Raw genomic sequence first — 14452 nt, forward strand, 5'->3', positions numbered from 1 at the left:
CTAAAGAATAAATTATCACTTAAGTTTATATTTTGATTTAATCTGGGTTTCATAAAGCGTATGATATTATCTGGCAGTCTGTATTCATACATATACTCTCATCAAGTGTACATGAACATTATCTAATCAAAATTGTAATATAAAAGTCTGAAAAAGATACATCTGAATTTATGCTGTTAGATTTTATACTTGTACCTCAATATCTATTCCTATAGCATCAACTAATTTAAGAAATGCGCTGTAATCCAATTTAAAAAAAAAAAAAAAAAAAAAACTATACGTTGAACACCTACCTATAACAGTGAGATTGGTGATAGCAGTTGTGGATGGCGACCTACGGTAGTCAATCCTGCAGGAGTAGATTCCTCCGTCATCCGAGCGAAGTGGCTCCAGGATTAGGCTAGGTGGCACTGCTAGTGACGAGAAATAGGCCCTGTTGCCAAAGGTGTGCATGTCGGCCCATCTATTTCCACTGCTGAAGTCGCCCGTCCGTGCGTCATAACTGTGCAGATATGGAAAGTTAGGATTTTAATAAGTTCTATTAATTTTATATTGTTAAATGTATTTTCCTAACAGCAAAAAAAAAAAAAAAAAAAAAAAAAAAGTGAAATAAAAACCCGTATTAATGAGCGTTTGTAATTCTTTTTATAAACATAAAAAATCGTGCTGAATTGAAGCTAATGAAGGAGACATGCCTTACATTAATGAAGTATTGGTTTCTTCCTCTTTTTATCAGACTTATGCGGCTTAATGCACGATGAAGAATGTACTGGGTCGTAATTGTTATACATGTTAACGATAAGATTAAGATACTCACACACACACACACATATATATATATATGTACAGTATATATATATATATATATATATATATATATATATATATATATATATATATATATATATATATATATTGTGTGTGTGTGCGCGCGCGTATATATGTATATAAATATATATAAGTATATATATATATATATATATATATATATATATTTATATATATATATATATATATGTATGTATATGTATGTATGTATGTATGTATGTATATATGTACAGAGAGAGAGAGAGAGAGAGAGAGAGAGAGAGAGAGAGAGAGAGAGAGAGAGAGAGAGAGAGAGAGAGAGTATTATTAACATCATCAAAAAGAAATGCCACACGGTATTCCATCATTGAAATAAAAGGAAAATAAAGTGCAATGATATGTTTGTTCTAAAAAAATGAGTCGGAAACCATTTTCTCTAATTGTCGGAGAGAGAATTATTGTGGGAAACAAGTGAGTGTACATTAAGCTGAGTAATGTTACTACGAAGCCCTGTGTGCGTATAAAATCGAGTAAATATATATGTCAAGAGGCTAAACCTTAATATCTCTCTCTCTCTCTCTCTCTCTCTCTCTCTCTCTCTCTCTCTCCTTCGTGGTCGAAATGGTGTAGGTTATCATTACCATTGGCTAGTACAGAAGTAACGTGTTCGCCTAGCATTCGAATGGCAGCAGATCGATTCCAGTCAGGGACCGTGACTTTAATCTCTTTACTAGGGAGGCCACTGATGTGGTTGGGCACCAGAGTCGGGGTTTGGGTTTACCCGGCTGACACTCTGGTGAGCATCTGTTCTAATGAAACTGGAACTGAAACCAGACACCTTTAACCAATACTTTTATTTGGGATTATGGCTTTACTTTTTTTTTTTTACGTCTGTGCATTTGATAAAATAACAGTATCCTGAATCTCTTACCCAACTATGATTAATGTTGTTTTTGCAGTAAATGTTTATTTAATAGTATCCTTATTAGGTTTAAGTAGAACAGATAACTGGTCAGACATTTTTGTACTTTGTAAGAAGTTGATTGGAGAGACGCGATGTTTATTTGGCTTTTCGTAGCCTCTGTGTAAAGATTGGCAAAAGTTTGAGGAAACCAGTTTTACTTTCATCCGTCCTTATTTATATTCTGGGGATTATAATAGAATATTGATCAAATTGCAGCTCATGAGTGGACCCAGTTATTAGTGTCAAGATGCGCATTGTTACAATGGTTGTACTATGAAAGCTTTTCTGTAGCCATTTCGCAAAATTACAACGTAAAATTTCTAATTAATTAAGCATTTAGTGGATGGAAGCGCTGCAAATATTATGAAGAGACATCGCAAACAATGTAATTCGTTACTTCATGCTGTCTTATTTAATTTTGAGTTGAGTAATTAGATGTTTTGAGAAAATCCTGCCAGGTAGATTGAAAGTTTTACAATAATTGAATATATATAGAACATTTTAATATGATAAAATAAAACTTTACAGTTTCCTAACAGGAACACCAAAGAAATTGACGTTCAAGATGATAGTCTCAGAACTCGGATTAGCATATAGAAATATTTTGGTGTCCTTTTAAGCAAAGTGAAGTACCTTGATTTTCTACTTTCACCACAATTTTGATTTTTTTTTTTCCATGTATCGCATTTTTCCTTGTATATCAAGACCAATTTAAACTCAATACAAATCATTAATGACAAAAATGTGAAATCAGATAAAGAGGTTCTTAGATAAAGTTGCATATTACACTTTCACCAATGTCAACCCTAACTTCGAATAACCGCATATGAATAAGAAATAGCTCCGTTGATTGGATGCATAATACAAATATGTATGTCTAACGGGGGAATGGACTTTCAACATAGGATAGTTGCATAATTTTCATTGCTATTCATGCTCTCTGACTGCATCTTGAAGGGGGATACAATGTTTTTGTGATGTGGTAATTATTCGTATATCAGCAAACGGCCATTTTTAACTTATTTCAAATAAAAATTCTTGTATAAGCCAGTAACCGAATTTCTTCTAACATCCGGAAGGCTTTTTAGCACCCAAATTCAGGTATATATATATATATTATATATATATATATATATATATATATATATATATATATATATATTTATATATATATATATATATATATATGTATAATATATAATATATAATATATATATATACATATATATATATATATATATGTATGTATGTATGTATGTATATATATATAATATATATATTTATATATATATATATATATATATATATATATATTTTATATATATATATATATATATATACATGTGTGTTTATGTGCTCTCCTCTGTTATTTTTTTTTCTTTTTTGCGATATTGGTTATTTTGCAGTTACCAGTCGTTTTTCGAAAATAACTATATTGTGGTTTTCTGAAAAATGGCCTTAATTGTCTGGATACCTAGAAAAACAAGCTTATCAAGGATAGTTTACAAAAATTATAACTTTGTGTGTGTGTGTGTGTGTGTGCAAAGTACCCCATGATTTAGAATGTCAATTTACAAAATTACAAAATCTCACACAATCACCCAATGGGTGTGGATATTGTGTTGAATTAGGCATGAGAGAACGGCAGTTTATTGTTTACTTCTGTGTTTGTATGCGTGACCGCTGAATCACTTGAGGTCGTGCGAGTTAGTGCCTGTCGTTGTTAGGATTGGGTTGACCTCGAGCGGAATAAAGATGTTAGACTCAGTGTATTCTGAATCGCAGGAAAATAAGTTATACAATGCATGTGGATTGATGAAAAATAGTGTGAATTATGAGGAAATCTTTAATTAAATGAAAGAACTTGATAAACAATGAGGTGAAGACGACTCAAAAAGAATATAGGCTTTCAAGAAAATATGATATCTTGGAAATATCTGTTGAAGAAACGACATTCCAAAAGCTACTCTCGATACTTAAAAAGGGAACTTTTCTTTTATTCCTCTCTGCTGAAAGTTTTTTGGTGCAATTAAAACTGCCCATCTTGTTAACGGATTTAGAAGACGGAATATTCTTTCTAAAGCTATGAGTGAAAAATATGCAAACATAACTATAGATCAAATAAAGATTTATTGCATTTCTATGAATAATGTCAACTAGAAATATCCCAAGCAACGAGAGAGAAGCCTTCGTGAAGTAGCTAATGCAGACACAATGGATTATGGACAAGGTTTTATTCAGTGCAGCTGCTCAACACATTATAACAACAACGGCTGCAAGTGTTTTAAAAAGTCAAAATGTCTGCAACAGCTGATGCAAATGCGGGTTATCTTGTAAAGGCAAGTAAACTTTTAATGTATTACAGTTATCGAAAGATATTTTGTCATTTTGCAAACTGTCATTCTAAGTTATGGGGGGACTGCAAATAACCAGGTTATTATTATTATTATTATTATTATTATTATTATTATTATTATTATTATTACTTGCTAAGCTACAAGCCCAGTTGAAAAAAAAGATGCTATAAGCCCAGGGGCCCCAACAAGGAAAATAGCCCAGTGAGGAAAGGAAACGAGGAAAAATAAAATATTTTAAGAACAGTAACAACTTTAAAATCGATGTTTCCTATGTAATCTATAAGAATTTTAACAAAACAAGAGGAAGAGAAATTAAATATAGTGTGCCCGAGTGTACCCTTAAGCAAGAGAACTCTAACCCAAGACAGTGTAAGACCATAGTACAGAGGCTATGGCACTAACTAAGACTAGAGAACAATGGTTTGATTTTGGAGTATCCTTCTCTTGGAAGATCTGCTTACCATAGCTAAAGAGTCTCTTCTACCCTAACCAAGAAGAAAGTAGCCACTGAAACAATTACCGTGCAGTGGTTAACCCCTTGGGAGAAGAAGAATATTTTGGTAATCTCAATGTTGTCAGATGTAAAGGTGGGTACACACGCGAACCAAACCTTGTATGCGTAACTGTGTTACGCATATACGGTTACAAGGTGTCAAAATGTTGAGGACGAACCGTAACCGCGTTAAGCACGTAACTTCATTGAAATCCACTGCGATCATCAGTCAGTCCGGGTTGTTTACCGACGATGGCCACCATGCAAGTAGCAGCTGCCACGTATATTTATATACATTATTTAACGGAAATGAAGCTAAATAAAAGAAGATGGTGGCAATCAAGGTTATTTACTAGAAGGGTAGAATACAGTGGACGGGAATTACTCGCTGACATGAGATTCCAAGAAGTTTCTGGCCACTACAAAATTTTCACCAGAATGTCTTCGACAGATTTTGAAAATATTATAAAACTGGTAGGACATAAAATTATGAAAAATGACACACATATGAGATGAAAAATGACACACATATTCATAGTCGGTGTCAAGTTCAGCCACCTCTGTTGATACGCGTGCAATACAGGTCCCGTCCACACGTTGCGTAACGTGCAAAGAGACCTCCCTTTGATTCGGGGCCCAAAAACCGACAATTGCCGGGACGGAGGGCGAACCGAGCCTCGAACCTTGCGGGTTCGGGGTTCGGGTTCGAGGAACCGTCCACACTTGCGTTTTTGTTACAAGAATTGGTTACAATACAAGGTTCGGTTCGCATGTGTGTACCCGCCTTAAGAGGACAGAGACGAACCTGTAAAGAATACTCCAGACTATTCAGTGTACGTGTAGGCAAAGGCAAAATGAATCGTAACCAGAGAGGAGGATCCAATGTAGTACCATCTGGCCAGTCAAAGGACCCCATAACTCTCTAGGTTAAAATTTTTTTAGTAAATTTGCAAAATGCCCTTTTATTGCAGTGTCTTACCGAACAATTATATAGCTGTAGGTTCCCTACGACGGCAGACAATAGATTCAAAACTACCGCGGTGGCGCCGCCATCGGTGATGTAGGTGACGCCATCTCCCTCCACTCGAGGGAGCTACAGGTACACCGTCCAGGTAACATCAATTCGTTCTCTGCCGGCTTCTGGTGAACCTCGGTGGTCGGTGCAGACTTTTTTCTACATTTGTTGGGAAGTATTATCTCTCCAATATCGATGAAGTATTCAACTCCGTGTTTGTAGGATTGAAGCTGAATTTCTTTTCTGCAATTTTGTGGTCTTACCATCATGTCGGACTCTAGTCCTTCAGTAGTTAGGTTTTGCGCCGGTACAGAGTTGCTAGGTTTTCTAAATGAGGAAAGGCCAACTGCTAATCAACAGAAGCTTTAAAATGCCAACCCATTAGTAGAAAAATGCCAAATATACAGTATTATTTGACTCCTTTTTTCATATTGCTAACGGCCAACCAATTTTTAAAAAAACGCCAAATTGAGGTCTTTTGGCCTGGAAAAAAAGACAAAACTGGCAACCCTGCGCTGGTAGGTGCAAAACTAGGTAATTTATGATTCGCACACTAAGTAAATTAAGTGTAGGGGTTGTGAGTGCTCTAGAGAATCTACTTATGATGAATGCAAGGATCGGAGTGAACAACAGTGGAAAGTTTTTGTTTCTCACTTGGGGAAGATAATTAAGGATAGGAAGAGGAAGGCAGCTCTCAGAGCTGAAAGTAAGACTAGTTTAGCTCCTTCGGCTTCTTCTATCGAAGCTTCTGCTCCTATTCCTTCTCCTTCTCCTTCTCTTATTATGTCTTCGATCTTGAGTCCTCCTACTCCTGTTCCTGTAACTCCTTTGCCAACTTCCTGTAGAGTTTCTCATGACACCATTGCCAGCCTCGAGTCTAAATTTGAAAATAAATTTGATGTATTAGCTAATACGGTGATGCAGTTAGGCTTATCTGTAAAGTCTTTCATAGGAAAGACTTCTAGTAAAGTGAAAAGTGTCAGTGCAGTGCATCTGAGGGGGTGGCTGTTTGTCCTGATAGTTCTCCTAGATGAAGGTCAGTGTCCCGCTCCCCTGCTTTGGGGAGAAGACATACTGGAGGTCCAAGGGAGACTATCGGGGTTTGCCCACAGCCAGTCGCTTCCTCAGTCGATCCTGTAGTGCGAAAGCAGGATTCGACAAGAGCAACATTGAAATGGTGTGTCGTTTGGTGATCAGTTATCGACAGAGTCGAAAGATTCGCCTTCGGTTAGACGTCGTAAGTGGCGTGATTCTTCAGTCTCACGTCCGTTGAAGAGATGTTCGACTGGAGGTGTTCTCTACGCCTCCTGTGAAAAGGAACAGAGAAGTAGATATCGCTCGCCCGTCATGTAGCGTAGCTACGTGGACTTCGCCTCGTATTCTTACGACAGCGACAGCTGCCTTCGACTGGGTTGTGGAACAACCGATTCTGAGTTCATCTAGATCTTTGACTCATCAAACTGTCGAAACTTGTCCTTCGACTTCGCATGCGACAGATAATTCGACTGGCGCGGGCGATCGTGTCGAAATCCACCACTCCAGTTGCTTCGACTTCAACACTAGAAGAAGAGAATCTAGTTCCGTTACGTCGACAGTTGCAAGAACTGATGAAGTGGATGAAAGAAAATGAACAATGTACGAAGAATAATGAATCGAATCAAGAACCGTATCGCCTATCTCTTCGGATGACGAGGAGTACTTAGAAGCGGACACTATTCCTCTCTCGCGTTATTCAAAGCTTTTACGCTACCTTCTCGGCATGTACCCAGATTACTTCATAGCAGCCGCTCCCAGATCGCCTGCTTCCATTTTCCTGATGAGAAGGAAGAATTTCGATCCTCTTCTCCCGAAGCTCGTTCTTTCCAAGGCTGCTAAACATTCGCTTCGTAATATAGAAGATTGGTTGAAGGTCAAGAGAGATCTTGGGAAAGCAACTTTTGCCTATCCTCCGTCGAAACTTATTAAGAAGAGGTATAGGTTCTACATAACCGGGGAAGCCCCTTCTATGGGAATGTCTGCCTCCTCTCAGGGGGACTTCTCTGGCTTGGTGGATGCAAATAGGAGATCCGCGTTTGCAGCAGCTAAAATATTCTTTGCATCACCCGAGTTGGACTATTTGGTAAAGAATATTTTCAAGTTTTTAGAAATTATGAGTTTCTTGGACTGGACGATCGGAGCTCTCACTACGAAAATAGAGGATTGCTCTACTTTTCAGGAAGACCTGGCATCGGACTGACTTGTGGTTTTGTCATGTGCCGACAAATCAGTTCGGGATGGTTGCGATGAACTGGCCTTTCTCTTTGCATTCAGGACTCTCAAGATAAGACAGCTCTGGTGTTCGTTTGTTTTGAAAGGAGTCGCTTCGTCTCATAAGTTCCCCCTTTTGTTTTCTCCTCTCGACAAGGATCAGCTGTTTCCAGAAGAAATAGTGACCAAGATTCTTTCCACACTAGAGAAGAAGTCTACTAATGACTTGCTTGCACATTCTTCTAAGCGGGTTAAACCCTTGACTGTGGCGACTACCACCTCGGTATCACCTCTGCAGAAGAAACCCTTTCGAGGGGGTAGGTCTAGACCGTTCGTCAGGCCTCGATTTAATTTACGACACCCAACCAAGTCCTCGACCAAACCCGACACGAAATCATCCAAGAGCCCTGGGTGACAAGTCTTCTGATTCGGTTACTCCTTTCCTTTCAAAGACACTCCGCCTCTATCCAATGTTCCCATCACATTACCCGCCTACTTGCCAGGCTCAGAGAAGTTTGTAGCCTTAACCAAAGAAATAGAGATTCTCGTACAGAAGGTGGTCATAGAGGAGATAAGTGACAGACCATCCCCGGGGTTTTAGAACCGTCTGTTCGTAGTCCCAACGTCATCGGGAGACTGGAGGCCCGTACTGGATTTAAGCGCACTGAATTTGTTCGTCCAGAAGACCAAATTCAATATGGAAATGACTAGTTCAGTGTTGGAATCCCTTCGTCAAGGGGACTGGATGGTATCCCTGGATATGCAGGACGCATATTTCCACATTCTGATTCATCAGAACTCCAGGAAATATCTTCGGTTTGTGTTCATGGGCAAGATCTACTGGGTTTGAGCTCTTTGCTTCTGCCTCTCGACAGCACCGCAAGTATTTATACGAGCATTGACTCCTCTGGGAAAGTGGTTACACCTGGTCAGGTTACGCTGATCCCTCGATTTATTTAAAGGAAAATGAATGTGTTGGCGGACGGACTAAGTTGCCTTCTTCAAGTACTGCCATTAGAATGGATATGTGGCGCGCAGGACCATATTGGCACGCACGAACAACTAGGCGCATGCAATTAGTGGAATTACACGAACAACTCTTATGGCAGAGTTTTTCGAACTCTCGTTGCACGAAGTGTTCATGAGTGCACAAGAGTTTTACTCTTATGACAGAGTTTTCAAACTCTCGTCCCTTTAATTGTTCGCGCGCCCATCGCCATCAAGAGTTTTTACTATGCTGACAGAGGGATGCCTGCTGCCTAAGGGCTTACGAATCTCTACAGGTAACTATGACACAGTTCCTTTGGGTACTGGTCACGTAACAAGATTCCTGAAAATTCCGTCAGGAATAAGCGACAGAGTTCCTGCGGGTTCTCGTGAGAAAGGTATTCACAAATAGGTTCTCGTCCGAATCTCTCGGTTTCCGCGATCCAGAGGTTTCTGAAAACTTTATGGTTGTCCTCCCCCCCCCCTCTACGGGATGGGCCTTCTAAAGGTGTGACTTGTTACGTCACTCTACGCTCCCAGCTGATTTCTATATCAGCTAGTCTGGTTTCGCCAGCACCGATCCTTTCGTTTTCGAACGAACCACCATCATTTTTCCTCCACCTTCCCACTTTGAGTGGTTTGGTTAGCAGACAGAAATGAGCAAGGAATAAAAAATTCTTTACATTCCAGTTTATTTCCCTGGCAGGCCTTGCCTGATTTAGACGGTTGCAGCTTTCAAGAAAAACTTGAAGACTTATCTCTTTGGAAAGTGTTATAATAGTGATCTAAAAACTATTAAGCCTGAATACAAATGCTAGCGAATAACTGAAAAGATACAGAGCGAAATATAAACTGGAAAGAAATTATTTTCACACATCAAGGCCCGCCTGAACAGACTCTTAGTGTCTGATGGAGGGCGAGAAATAAACCCCTAAAAATAAAAGTAAGTAGTTTTTCTCACTAGTGAGAAAGCGTTCGATGGCAAACCCTTCGGGTAAGCGGTCGATGGCAATTATGTCTGGCATTCTTGAAGCAAACTCCCACATTCGAGACATCACCCTTTTCAGGAGACTCGTTCCTGAGAAGTGTTTACAGAACTTCAATGGGTGTTGTTTAAAATTCATGAAGCCCGTAGGCCGTCCTGGAGCATGTGCTCTAGCCAAGACAAAACCGCGAGGTTATTGTCTTAAACTTGGTTATACCGTTTGATGGAGGCAGCCTCCCCCGTCATTGTACCCTGGGTATAACGACTTGCTTTTTACACGATAGGCTTCTGAGACCTTTTATTCTATCCTTACAGGGTTATTGTTTCGAACAATTAGTCCCGAAGGAACGTTGCTAGCTGACATTAAAAGAACTATAGCAACAGCATGGGCAACTTTTCATTACGTTTACGAACGTTTCAAATTCTGCCCACAGGTAACCAGACATCCGTTTTCTGTGTAATGAACACTGGCTAGCCCCTCACATACAGAGGAGGGGTAAACCAAAGGTGAAATGATCGCCTCTTTAACTGTATATTTTGTTTGAGAACATGGTTAATCAACGATCAAAATTCTTTCGTCAATAATGTTGCGATTCGTCGCACATACATTATTCGCGCAACTTTTCTAATCCGAGGTCACGAAAATTTGTTCTAAAAAACCTGACAGACTTGATAGGCCAGGAAGAAGAAGAACGACTCTTATGTCCCGTGCGGGCATTAAGATATTATCTCCACAGAACAGAGTTTTCTGAGAGAGTTAATTTTACAAGCACATTCTCTAGCTAACGACTCAGTGTTTCTTTTACTGAGAGTGAAAGCGCACGAAGTTCGAGCGGTAGCGACTTCTCTCGCTTTTCGACACAACTAGTCGTTATCCGCTATCCTACAAATTACCCTTTGGGAGGTCTCAATATGTGTATTCTACGCATTTTTTGAAAGAAATTGAAACAGTGTTTGAAGATTGAAAGTTTCTCAGTCTGCGTTTGGTAGCTGGCGTGGTGTTGGGAGGTTGCTCCCTCTGTTCGCCTATGTTTCACCTTGTACCAAGGTTGGCGAGTTAAAGGAAAGTCTGGGGGTACAATGTACCTGGAGTACTCACCAATCATTTTAGTGTTAGTTTTGGTGGGTAAAGGTTTTTATTTCGGTGTAGGTGACAGTATGTTGGTTATTTCTGGTCTTAGCCCAGGGCAAGGGCGATATGTTCTTGTGTCTTCGTTCAGTCAGCGGTAAACACCATGACTACGAGGAGCTTCCAGTCCATTTAGAGGCACCCATTGGTCATATTCCAAGCCTACTACTATGTAAGATGAGCACCGACCAGAGGCAGTATTCTCCTGCAGTAGCTCTTTTACAAGATAAGGTACAACAGGCACTAACAGTGCTTTTGGGTATACTTTATTTTCAAGAATCGTATACGATTGTTGAAGTAAAACTTACATCCACAGCCCCCCATCCTTGCAATGGGTAATCAGCCATATAATTGTGCGGTAAGACATTGCAATAAAATGGTTTTTCATTATAAAATGAAATTTTATTGCATACTTCCCGAACAATTATTAATTAAAGCCCTCCCTCCTCCCCACTAGTGAATGGCTGGGCAAAACGAATTGATGTTACCTGGACAGTTGTACCTGTAGCTCCCTCAAATGGAGGGAGATGACGTCACCTACATCAGCGATGGCGGCGCCACCGCGGTAGTTTTGAATCTATTGTCTGCAGTTGTAGGGAACCTACAGCTATATAATTGTTCGGTAAGTATGCAATAAGATTTCATTTTATAATGAAAAACCATTTTTATGTGTTTATTTGCAAATTAATCGGGCAACTAAGGTGATTATACAAATATGCTTCGATTTAGGTTTATTTGCAAAATATCCTGTGTGTGCGTGTTTCTGTCTGTCTTTAAGAAAGGATTTTTTTTTTTAGATAGAAAATGTAGTAAGATTATGTAGTCACCACGAAAAAGTTATAAAATTGAGCTATATAATGAAAATTCATGATCATATGTCAATCCCCCCCCCCCCCGAACTTTTTCTTTCATCAACTCAACTCCTCTTCTGAGACCTGATGGATTAGTCAGAGCTGGTAAAAGTGTCTTCGTAATATTAAGTGTAAGATACCTGAATAGGTAATTAGAACCAAACCCTTCATCCATACTGAACACAAGACGTCTCCAGTTGAGCAATCCTGGTGTTTAGCCAGGGGAATTCATTTCTTAATATCTCCATAAGAAATGTCAAGCCTAAGATTTTGTTCATTTTTTAAAATTGGTATTTAGAGGTCAGAGTAGCCTTACATGAGAGAGTTTGACTCTGAACAACTTTTTTTTCTGTAAACCAATCCCTAAAAACCCCGATTTGAATTACTCAGGCTCACATTGTTATTAATATTGATATCAATGGCTACGATAAGACAGACACTGCATGTGTCTACAGATCAAATGAGGCCTTTGGGGGAATGGATTATATCGAATGAGGCCTTTTGGGGAATGAATTATATCAAATGAGGCCTTTTGGGGAATGGATTATATCAAATGAGGCCTTTTGGGGAATGGATTATATCAAATGAGGCCTTTTGGGGAATGGATTGTATCAAATGATGCCTTTTCGGGGAATGGATTATTGAACAAAAGTATTTCAAAGTCAAGTTAGATCATAGAAGACTAATTTTACCCAAGTATATATTCAGATTTTTCAAATATGCGAAATCTCGGGCTTTAATATAAATGTTAAGAAATTACCTTCGTTGGTTAACCCGAGAAAACGTCTCCTTTTCGTTATGGTTGAAGAAAATCATCCCAATTACGTATTCAAATATCTTGTAAGCAGTTTTACGAATAAATCCTCTCCAGGTTTTTTAGTAGAACTAAATAAGAACCTTTAGAATCCATCTCTTATTTTTCTCGTTATTTTTCCCATGATTTTTCTGGTTGGGTTACCGTATATATATATATATATATATATATATATATATATATATATATATATATATATATATATATATATATATACACAGTATATATATATAATTTATTTATTTATTTAGCTGTTTTCCCCAAGTTGGATCTAGCGAAGAAAAGCACAAGACACTGCCACACGCATCGATGAACTATTAAATTGAGAATAAATCTACAGAGTTGTAAAACCTCCAATATAAGTGTCTGTATATATAGCTACAGAAGGGTTATATATGAAAATATATACGTATATACACATGTATTCTCATATATGTGTGTTTTTAGAAAAAGTTTTGCTGTAATTTGGACTCCCTTTTCATGTTAGACAATTAGAAAAAATAGGGTTCCATGGACTTTATCCTCCTTTTGAAGACAACCTTCTACTATGTAGTAGGTAACTTTCGTTGATACATCTGTGATAGCAGTCAGTATTAAACTATGTGGCCGGTGTTTGTGATATTCGTTGACTTGAGAATCAGTCTCAACGAAATGGCTATCATAAGTCATTAACACTTTAATAGGAGTATTATTTAGGTAATATCACTTACTAAAAACCATGGTAGCAATGAGTTTGAACTAACTTTACTAACAACAAACAACGAATGCAGTCATTTTTAGTCCACTGTAGGACAAAGGCTTCAGACATATCCTTAATCATGTCTGGAGTTTACCATTTTCATCACCACGCTCACCAGTGCGGATTGGTGATGGCGGGAGACTTTAGTCTGATCGCTCACAGCAAACCAACCTATTATGGGTGACCCTGACTAACACAGCTTTGCTGATCATGGCGATACACGAACCATTTCACCACGTTAAGGTATCCCCACACAAAAATGAAGATGTAATAGGAAGGGTACTGAGGTTGTAGGCTATATTGTAGTAAAAGTATTTTTTTTTTTGGAGTAATTAAGAATCTTTACAAAGTAAAGCAGAGTAAAATTCATAGATAGTAGTGTGTCTGGTTTAGTGTAAAAGTGAACCAGAGAAAGGTGTTATATTTATGTGTTTTTTTTTTTTTAAATATGGCTGAAATTATTCATGATATAAAAATGACAGAAACTCCACGTAGAGTGTTAAGGACTAAGAAAATAAGTAATTGATAGAGTATATGATGACTATTGTTGTAAAACATGCAGTGTTGGTTTAGGATAGTGAAGAGAAATCGCAGAAATTCTTGAAATTGTTTTTTAAAGTGTTTGTAAAAAAGGAAATTATATGTGAATAACAGTAGGCTATGCTAGAAAATTGAAACTAAGCTGGAGCAATGAATGTTTATTAGAAGAATAAAAGTGTTTGATCCGGAAGATAAGATGGGAGAAGAGGTGAGTCACAATATAGGGTAATACAGATTGGTAGCAGGATGTGTGCAAAATATTTAGAAAAGGAGTTCACATGAACAAATTGTATTGTATTAGGGTTTTGCTAAACCACCTTACCTTTCTATCTCAATTTTGGAAATGAAAATAAAAATCTTATTCCTTATAGAAGAAATTAGAAAAATAGTCTTTTGGATACTTTTAACCTAAGTCAACATTTGTCCAAAAATATTAATTTGCAAAATTACTAAATTTTAGGAATTATGTAAGTTTTCTGGATTTTCTCAGTTATTTTGCACATTAACCACGCCTATGACGGGTA

General features: G+C 38.0%; 1 protein-coding gene and 1 long non-coding RNA gene across 3 annotated transcripts in view; one reads left to right on the forward strand and one right to left on the reverse strand.

The window, feature by feature from the left end:
- Window positions 1-14452, forward strand: part of LOC137616336 (uncharacterized) — a 1379772-nt gene that overhangs the window by 395775 nt on the left and 969545 nt on the right. The gene's annotated exons all lie outside the window — the stretch shown is intronic.
- Window positions 1-14452, reverse strand: part of LOC137616335 (uncharacterized) — an 85255-nt gene that overhangs the window by 19866 nt on the left and 50937 nt on the right. The window contains exon 3 of the mRNA XM_068345985.1: window positions 294-502. Within this exon, the coding sequence (XP_068202086.1) occupies window positions 294-502 (209 nt within the window). The remainder of the gene's footprint in view (window positions 1-293; window positions 503-14452) is intronic.

This window comes from Palaemon carinicauda, chromosome 22, assembly GCF_036898095.1.
Source record: "Palaemon carinicauda isolate YSFRI2023 chromosome 22, ASM3689809v2, whole genome shotgun sequence".
NCBI classification, from domain to species: Eukaryota; Metazoa; Arthropoda; class Malacostraca; order Decapoda; family Palaemonidae; genus Palaemon; species Palaemon carinicauda.